The sequence below is a fragment of the Orycteropus afer genome, unplaced genomic scaffold (assembly GCF_000298275.1).
Source record: "Orycteropus afer afer isolate SDZICR_OR568_19922 unplaced genomic scaffold, OryAfe1.0 scaffold00110, whole genome shotgun sequence".
NCBI lineage: Eukaryota > Metazoa > Chordata > Mammalia > Tubulidentata > Orycteropodidae > Orycteropus > Orycteropus afer.
Genome location: NW_006921697.1, coordinates 6,422,906 through 6,433,029, shown reverse-complemented (window position 1 = coordinate 6,433,029; position 10,124 = coordinate 6,422,906). Strand labels below are relative to the sequence as shown.

Genomic DNA, 10,124 nt, shown 5'->3' with positions numbered 1-10,124 from the left:
CATAGCGACCCCTCCTTGGGTTTCCGAGGCAGTATCACTACGGAAGTAGATTGCCCCATCTTCCTTCCAAGGAGTGGCTGGTGGGTTTGAACCGCCAGTCTTCTGGTTAGCAGTCAAGTGCCTTAGCCACTAAACTACCAGAGCTCCCAATAAATAATATGTTGTTGTTGTTGTTATGTGCCAGCAAGTCGGACCCGACTCATAGCGACCCCTCCTTGAGTTTCCAAGGCAGTATCACTACGGACACCTGTTATAGATTCAGCGATCTTCACGTGTACAGTTCTGTGATGTGAAATATGTTCATCATGTTGTTCAACCAACATCATTAGCCAGTCTCCAATTTTTCTGTTACCTTTAACAGAAGCCCAGTGTCCCAAAGTGGTGTTTCTGTTTTATTTTATAAACCTCTCCCTCTCATATATTTTATTTTTAATAACACTAGGCTGTTTTAATATAGGAAAATATAAATAAAAAACAAAAGCAGAGGGAACTGAACTCACCCTTGTGGCTCAATCTTTAGCCAAATGATAGTCAGACCTATAAGGTGAACAGTAATAACAAGAAGGTACCACTAATTAGAACAGTCAACCATGCGAGATCAAAAGGGCAGCATCTGCCCAGGGATAAAGCTTGAAAAGAAAGGGGAAAGAAGGGTAAATGGAAACAGTAAACACAGAACAGGTAGGAAGAGTGCTGTTATATTGTGGCAATTGCAGTCAATGTCATGAAACAAAGTGTATATGAATTGTTGAATGGAAAACCAATTTCCTCTGTAATCTTTCACCCAAATCACAATTTTTAAAAAGGGAGGGCAGCCCATAATCCTAGTAGCCCTGAAAGCTCCTTTTGGACATTAACATCAAAAACTAAAATTAGAATAATGTATTTGCATGTTGAGAAAATGTAAATGAATGTTAGGAATAAAATTAAATGCAAAATTTTAAATCACTGTCTCTCTCTCCCCCCAAAGGTAACTACTGTCAACAATTTCTTAACTATCCTTCTAGAGAAATTCCTTAGGTACTTCCCAAGAAGCATGTAAGAGTCAGTCATATTCATCCTTTTTTTTTTAAATCTAGATAAAAGGGACCCTCTTAAACATGGAAACCTGCAGAGCAGACTTCTACTCTGAAACACATGAGGTTGCCATGAGTCAGAATCGACTTGTTGGCATCTGGTTTGGCTTGGCTATATACAGTATACTATACTTAATTTAAACAGAAACTGTCTCTATATCCACACATGTAGATCAATATCATTCTTTTAACAGCTGCGTGGATTTCCATTGATTGAATGAACCATAGTCAATTTACAAGTCATCTGTTGGTGGTGGTTTCCAATTTTGTTTTCCAGATTTTTTGCTATTACACAAAATGCTGCAGTGACTTTGTATTATATCTTGAAAACTCTTGCCAGTGTATCTCTGGGGCATGTTCTTAGCAATATTAATTGCTTAATCAAGGAGTATGGGCATTTAAAATATTGATAGACATTACCAGTTGCTATAACTGTGAAGAAGAATGTTTCCAAAGAAGAAGGTCATCAAAATATTTACAAAGAGATTGGTTTCAGTCTATCTGGTAGACTAAAGTAGTGAGTAGAGGTTCAGGAAGAAAGGCAAAGGTGAAACTCAGCCTGGGCTACTTGAGGGCTGCCTGCATTTTGTTCCCAGGCACTCCTAGTCATAGCTACTGTATTTTTCTCATATAACATGCCCACATTAATAACAGGCCCACACACATAACATGCATAACATGTATAGGAAAGGAGGTTGGAGAATTAGCAAAAAACTCTGTAATGCATGTGTTATATGCTTAAAAATACAGTACTTGCCTAACAAAATACTGTCGGAACTATAGAATTTTGTACTTTGCATAAGACAACAGTTATAATTAACTCTTGGAAGATAGCTCTGCTTGGCAGTACGACCCTAAGCTGGTCATCTCCCCTCCAGGCTTCAGCTTTCCTATCTGTACATGAAGGGTCAGATGACAGTCTCCTAAGGACCCATCCAGCTCTGAACCATCAAGTGAAGAGAACTTTAACTTGTGCATTCTAACTTCTAAGTAACTCTGTAGGCAAGCGAGAAGGATGATTTCTCTCAGTTTTCACACAAGCAAACAAAGGTCAGGAGCCTGCCCTAGGTTACTTGGTGGAAAGTGTAGACTTCCTGGCTCCTTTGTTCCTCCTTCATCCCTCAGGTAAACAGCCTTGTAGGCACTCTCAGACCTGTTCTCCATTTTGACCTTTGGCCCCAAAAGTTGGGGAAGGTGTTTTTCCCTCTTCATTGCCACCCCCCCACTGAGTCTCGCATTTTCTCAGGGTCTCTTAAGGCCTCTGCCACTCTAAGCCAGGCCCCCTCGCCCTGCACCTACAGCCCCCACAGCCAGCCTTGCCAGGCTCCCTCTGACTCTTGCCTTCCCCTCTTTCCTCTTCTTTCTGCCCTGCTCTCAGGTGGCTGCTGAGATCTTGGTGAGTGCCCTCTTCATGTGAATTTTAACACTGTTGTTAAGGCATTCAGCTGCTAACCAAAGGGTTGGCGGTTCAAACCCACCAGGTACTCCGTGGGAGAAAGATGAGGCAGTCTGCTTCCGTAAAGATATACAGCCTTGGAAACCCTGTGGGTCGGTTCTACTCTGTCCTGTAAGGTCACTATGAGTTGGAATTGACTCAGTGGCAGTGGGTTTGGTTTTGGTTTCTGAGGGGAGATTAGCTATGCCTCTGGGCTGAGCAGGGCAGAACTAGACAGTGATTTGGGCTTGCTCTGTGCATTGTGGGTAAGAAATGGGCCAGGCAAGTGTTTCCTAATCATATGCCTTTCACCTCTAGTGTGAACTGTTCCACAAACTACCAGCTATTAGTATTTCCCTTTAAATTGACTCACTTTGTTTTTAAAATGTGTTTATTTCAAAGGAAAATTTAATAAGTGTAAATAGAACTAATAGCTGGCTGTAAGATAATAGTGGACTATATATAGATATATATGTGGTGTGTTAAAATCAGGCATGTCTGCGTATTTACCACACTTGAAGAAACACTGGCTGAGCCTTTTTCCTTCCACACTTGCACATACACACTTCCCAGGGGGCATTCAGAGAGCTTAAAGATGGAAGGAGCACTCCAAATTTCAGCCCAGTGCCTGTTGGGTGGAAGTGCAGGTGCTGAGCTTGTCTGTGTCAGTCCTCAGGGCCCTGGGATGGAGAGGGGACTGTAGAGGCTGGGCAAGGAAGAAGGGGCCAGTCTCAGCCCAGGCAAAGGTATGTTAGTGAGTAATAACCGAGGTTTTCTTGTCTTCCCTCCCAAATTCTTGCTCCAACTTGGGCTCTGCAGGAAATAGCAGATACGTCTAGTGGAGACAAAACTTCCTTGGAGACACGTTTCATGACCATCTTGTGCACTCGCAGCTACCCACACCTCCGGAGAGGTGAGACCTGGCGCCTCCCTGGTTCAGCAGAAAGATCTCCAAATCAAATGAGAGCCTCTTCACTCTGTGACAAGAGGACCCAGTGCCCACCCACCCACCCCTTCCCCAGCAATGGAGTATTGTGGCTGATGGAGACTCAAGAGCCCTGAATTTGAGTCCTGCCTCTGCCTCAGACTCATCAAGTGGCCTTTGCCAACTACCTTCACCTCAGAGGCCAACTCTGATGAGCTGACAGCAGCTGTCTAGAATACTGTGTTGAGAAGACTCTAAGGTTCTGTTTCATGATCCATTAATGATGTCTGCCAGGAGCAAGGAAATGAGGGATGGTGATGGCATCAGGATCACATATATTTCTTTGAAACCACAGGCTACTACTTGTATAGTTACACCTGTGGTAGTGGCCTTGGCATGAGGTGGTCATGAAATGCTCTTTCCACTAAGACATTGACATTTTGACATGCATTTATTTGGGACTTTTCAGTAAAATACTTACAGTGCTTTAGCATATGTGGCTAAAAGCATAGACTTGGGAGCCATGAAGTCTTGATTCGATATCTCACTAACTAGCTGTGCAATATTGAGCATGATACTGAATTTCTCTGCCTTAATTCCTTTATCTGTAAATTGGGATTTTAGTCCCTACCTCACAGGGTTGTTGTGAGCATTCAAAATATGTAACACACATAAAGCACTTAGCACAATGCCTGACACATAGTAAGTGCTTCCTAAGTGTTATCCTTATGATTAGTTACATTAACCTCTATCCCTATTGGACAAAGAGGAAGAACCGGCTTTGATAGGGATAGAGGTTCACCCAGGCAGCTACAGGCAGGGCCATGACTTAAGAGCCATGCTCCTACTACTACAGTCTATGTTCCAAGAGCTTGACAAAGGCTCTGGGGCAGTTGGCCAGGCTGGGTTGGGCATGGGGCTCTCTGACTTGCACAGATTTGACCTTGAGCCTGAGGCAGCCTTAAGGTCAGAACTTTTCTCTCACAATGATCTCACTTGGTGCATTTAAGCCTGGACTATGGCTGTACCTACTGCCCCTGTCCACTTTCCAGGGGCATAGCCTGGGGGTAGAACTGGATATGAGGTTTGGGAGGGGTGATCTTTCCCCCACAACCCTGAACTGGAACTTACCCCCAAATCTGGGGCTTCTCTTGGGCTAGTCTTCCAGGAGTTCATCAAGATGACCAACTATGACGTGGAGCACATCATCAAGAAGGAGATGTCTGGGGATGTTAGGGATGCATTTGTGGCCATTGGTAAGTGGCAAGACCAAGGGGAGGAGGGACTGGAGGACAAGGGAAAGTGCTGGAATACTGGGAACTTGGCCAGATTCCCTGGAAGAGTGTAGCATCAGCAGCTTCCTAAGCTAGTAAGTAGTCCTGGGAAATGAATACTGCCACAAACCAGGTCCAGGGGTCCTGCCAAATATGTGGTTGTCAGCAAGACTCATGAGGACTTGTTCCAGGCTGCAGAATATGGTCAGAAAATGGCTATCCCTAGATTGACCTCTGTTAGGAATTAAAAGAAGAAATTTATGGAAGGAATAAAATCATTCCGAAATGGGGAGACGTTTACACATCCATGCCCAATGTTAAAATGCTCCAAATCACAGAGAGCACAGTGAGGGTTTAAAAGGATCTGTGTTTGCGGTCAGGTAGAAGTGGGGAAGAAGCATAACAAAAGTTACAAACGTAAACATTATCAGTAAGCTTATTTGTTATATCCTGAGAGCTGTTACATCCTGAGCGTTGCTTAACAAAGCATTCATTCAGAGGTTAATATTTCTGTCACATCTGAAGTCTGATTCCTTGTCTTGGTTACAGATTCACAGAGAACTAGTAGACACCCAGTGGGAAATCCTAGGGAGTGAGAAAGTCATTTGGAACTAAGACTTGATATGTATGTTTCTCAGCTACAAAGTTATTTACAATTTCTAACTTCATTTAACATTATCAGTTCTATTTTTCAACCTCCTGCTTAATATTCTTTAAAAAGAGTAAGTAACTCTTTACCTGGAAGCTCTGGTAGCATAGTGCCTAAGACACTTGACTGCTAACCAGAAGGCTGGTGGTTCAAACCCACCAGCCACTCCTCAGAAGGAAGGTTGGGCAATCTAAGTCCATAGTGATACCGTCCCAGAAACCCAAGGAGGGGTCACTATGAGTCGGGTCCGACTCCACGGCACATAACAACAACAACAACTCTTTTCCTAGGTTACAAATCCTGACTTCTGCCTTCTTTGTTATTTAAACAGTAAAACTGACAAAAAGACTGAATGGTTTCTTAAAAAAAGTAGTTCAAAATGGAGTTTAATTTAGGCCTGAAATCACCCAATTCAGGTATGTCAGTACCTCATGTTTTTAAAGATTCACGTCCACACAGACAAGGCAGGGGGTGTAGTGTCATGCACAACCAGAGTGTACACACACACAATATCTCCTCCCAGAACCTGTATCTCTTTGGTTACTCTTTTCACGTATAAATTCAGCTCTTGGTTTTTACAACGTCTTCCCCTTTTGGATCTCTATTTCCTCTTGTGTGAAAATGGATAAGCCGACATGAGCAAGGGTTAAACTTGTTGTTTTTATTAGTATTTATTATAATTCACATCTTATTTACTGTAAAATGTATTGCATTGATGCAACTACTTTTTTAAAAAAAAAAAAATTTTAACCAAGAGGTGACAATGGAAAATGGAAGGTTTTCATGTAATTGCAATCAGTTATAAAATACATCCTGATTTCAAAGATGTTAAAATGTGGGGAAAGGTGTTTTAGTTTATATAAAAGAGAGAGATAGAGAGAGAAGTACTATTACTATTTAGCATTTAATGGACCTTTACCACCTGGGAGCAATATCTAGGAGGCAATATGCATAGTGGTTGAAAGCACAGAGTCTGGGTTTGAATCTCTGCTCTTCCACTTACTAGCTGTTTGACCTTGGGGAAGCCATAAAACTCAATACCTCAGTTTCCTCCTCTGTAAAAATGAAGATAATAATTGTACCCACCCCACAGGTTGGTTTTTGTAAGGTTTAAATGAGTTAATATTATGTAAAGCACTTAGGACAGAGCCTTGCATGTAGTACACACTGAATAAAGGTTAGCTTTTATGATCTTTTCCTGCCAGGCCCTGTGCTAAGTTATATGCATTTAGCTTTAGCTGAGTCCTCACCTGATGCTGTTATCCTCTCATTTTACCAACAAGGACACTGAGGTTCAGGGAGATTAAGTACCAGTGGTGGAGGCAGGACTCAAACCAGAGGCTTTGAGTTCAGAGTTAATGCTTTTAAATCACCACAGTAACTGGTCTTTGAAGACACTCAGATCATGCCCACTTTCCTCCTTCTTCCTTCTCTCTGCCCTTGAGCATGTATACACATGCACTTACACACACACCCCTCAACACCACCACACCATGCCATCCTTGGCAGGCACTGGGGGCCTCTCTAGAGTTTCTGGGGAAGGCCTGTAGGGTTCGTAGCAGAGGAGGAGCATTTCTACTGTCTGCTCCCTTAACCTTCTGGTTAAGCTCTGGGCCTGGAGTCAGGGGAGGCTTCCTGAAAGAAGTAGCCTAACTGGGACGTGAACATCAAGCACAGACTTACAGGATGGGATAAGATTTATAGGTAAAGTAGGAGAGTGGGCTTAGGAAGTACAGCCATGCTGGGAGGACAAAGAGACAAAGGGATTTGCAGTATGTTGAGAGAATGAGGAATAAGACGAAGGCAGGAGCTTTGACTTCCAGGCTGAGAAGGTGAGGATGTGTTTGGAGAGATAGTAGGGAACTGCATAAGGAGCTGGGGAAGGGAGAGTCATGATGCGAACTCTCCTACAGGGTTCCTGAGCCTGCCACAGGCTGCCACAGTGCCTTCTGCATGACTGTGCCCTCGGGATAAGTAGCCCCAGCCTCACCCTTGGCCTTCTGATAGAGACTATTTTGTCTCCACAGTCATTCTGGCTGGCTTGCTTTCTTTTGTCATTGCAGTGAAAACATACACACCAAGACATTCATCAATGTAGCTTCTACATTTACTGCTCAGGGACATTGCTGACATTTTTCACATTGTGCCATCATTATTGCTCCTTTTCCAAAATATGCGCCACTATTAGCATAAATGCAGTGCCCCACAAATAAAAGCTTCCCTTTTCCTACCCCTGGTAATCACTAATAATCTTTGAGGTATATATGCATGTGTGTTGTGTGTGTAAAAGAAATGAAACTCACTGCCATCGAGTTTAATCTGACTCGTAGCAACCACTCCTTGGGTTTCCAAGGCGGTATCACTACACAAGTAGATTGCCCAGTCTTCCTTCTGAGGAGTGGCTGTTGTGTTATACACACACACACACACACACATATATATTATATGTTGTTGTTGTTATTTGCCATCGAGTCGGCCTCGACTCATAGTGACCCCTCCTTGGGTTTCCGAGGCAGTATCACCACGGAAGTAGGAATGCCCAGCCTTCCTTCCGAGGAGTGTCTGGTGGGTTTGAACCACCAGCCTTCTGGTTAGCAGTTAAGTGCCTTAGGCACTATACTACCAGAGCTCCTTACATATTATATATATATGTATATATATATATTTTTTTAACTTATCTAGCAATTTTCCCTCCCCTCCCCTCCCCTCCCTGATAACCAGTTTCCTTCCATATATAAAACTTTCCCAGACTTTTGACAACAGTGGACTAATACAGTATCCTTCTGGCTTTCTCATACTTGTGCCTGGTTGCTCCTCGCTGAGCTGCCTGAAACAACCCCATCTGGGCATTGGAGCCTTGAAGTCAAGCACCTGATGAGGGCTAGAGAACCCCAGGTCTTTAGGGCTGGGGTTGGTAAAACCAAGTAGATCTTACCTAGGTCAGGGAACAGGGGCTTCCAATATGACAGAAGTGTCTAAGAAACCCTATGGAACAGTTCTGCTCTGCCCTATAAGGTGGCTGTGAGTTGGAAATGACTTGACAGCAGTGGGTTTGTTTTTTTGGTTTTTGATGCAGGTCCTGGGGCAACACTCAGCCCCAAGGATTGTTGCAGTGCTTTAAATTATACTGAACCAATGGTTCAGATTTGGTTCCCTTTACATGCACGAGAATAGGGTGATCGGCCCCTTTGGCTTGCATGGGACTTTAGGTTATAATATTGAAAAAGTCCCAGGCAAACTAGGAGGAGGTAGTCATTTAGCACCAGAGTACCTGGAGGGAAAGTTAAAACACAGCTATAGTACATCTAGGATGGAGCATGGAATGTGGATGTCTAGCAAGTGCCCAGGTGATGCAGATGATGCTGGTCCAGGGACCACACTTTGAGAACCACTGCTCTGAGATGCTCTTTAATCTAAGCCTCTAAGGTGGAGCCTAAGAACCTAAGTTTTAAACAAGCTTCTCCAGTGATTCTGATGCACTTTGAACTTGGGTTTGTGAAGGGTTTATTCCCTTTGAATCCTCTAATCTTGTTTAGCTGTGAGCACTTACCAAGTGCATCTGTGTGAGAGGCAGGACTTTAAAGGAGGAGCCAGAGCAGGAGGCCTTGGGAGGGGGAAGGAAGCTATCCCTGAGGATGACTCTGGGATCGGCAGTGATCTGTAGGCCCAGATTAGGGGAGAGGAGACGGGGTTGGGGAGCCCAGCCCAGAGTCTGGGTGCTCATCCCCTGACCAAGTTCTCTGCACCTTTCTTCTCTTCCTGCCAGTTCAAAGTGTCAAGAACAAGCCTCTCTTCTTTGCTGACAAACTTTACAAATCCATGAAGGTAAGAAAACTTGTGCATTTGTTCCTTTCCCTTCAAACACTCCTGTACATAGTCACGGATGCCTCCAACCCCCAGATCAGCACAGTGGCTACTCTTTCCATCCTCTTGATCTTAACCAGCATCTGCCCTTTGCCTGTGCCTGGCTGGGACAATTCTGCTTCCAGGGGACATTTGACAATATATGAACACGATTTTGGTTGTCACAACTTGGAGGTACTATTGGCATCCAGTGAATAAAGGCCAGGGATGCTGCCAAATATCCTACTATACACAGGACAGCCCTCTACAACAAAAAATTATCTAGCCCCAAATTCCAAGGCTGACAAACCCTGTTCCACAGACAAAGGACTAAGTATAGTAGTCCCTGCCCTCTCAGAGCTCACATTCTAGCAAGTGACACAGTGTTTCCTGTGACAAATGATCATTAAAGGTAGCAGGTGCTCAGTTCTGGGACTAGCCCTGCTCTTACTGAAAACTGGAGTCACACTGGCCAGCCCCATCAGCCCAGCAACTGAAGTCTTAGCTACTGCCAGAGCAGGCTGGCTGCTTGGTGAGAAGAAGCCTAAGACCCCAAACATGCACCTATTTGTAGAGCACTCATCATATGCCAAGGCCTGTGCCAAATGCTTCATTTCTCTGAACACCGTTGACCCTGTGGCAGTCCTTTGAGGTAGTTGCAGTGTCCTTGTCTTATAGAGGAAAAGACTGAGGCCTGAATACATTAAAAATTTGGAGTTCCAGCAAGATGGTGGACTAGGCAGAAAGACTGCACAGACCCTCTTCAACAAAGAAAAGGGAAACCAATTAGCACAGACACAGAAGATAATCTTGGACCCCGATCCTTGAAGGGGAGGATATAGAAGTGGACTAAACCCCAACTAGCAGAAGAATTTGCATGAAAATACCAAAAAAGGAGACATACAGAGCTGCAATCTGGCAG

General features: G+C 43.9%; 1 protein-coding gene across 1 annotated transcript in view; it reads left to right on the top strand.

Annotated features, from left to right (window-relative positions):
• Positions 1-10,124, top strand: part of ANXA6 (annexin A6) — a 48,041-nt gene that overhangs the window by 29,621 nt on the left and 8,296 nt on the right. The window contains exons 19-22 of the mRNA XM_007943633.2: positions 2,455-2,472; positions 3,331-3,424; positions 4,597-4,692; positions 9,126-9,184. Of these exons, the coding sequence (XP_007941824.2) occupies positions 2,455-2,472; positions 3,331-3,424; positions 4,597-4,692; positions 9,126-9,184 (267 nt within the window). The remainder of the gene's footprint in view (positions 1-2,454; positions 2,473-3,330; positions 3,425-4,596; positions 4,693-9,125; positions 9,185-10,124) is intronic.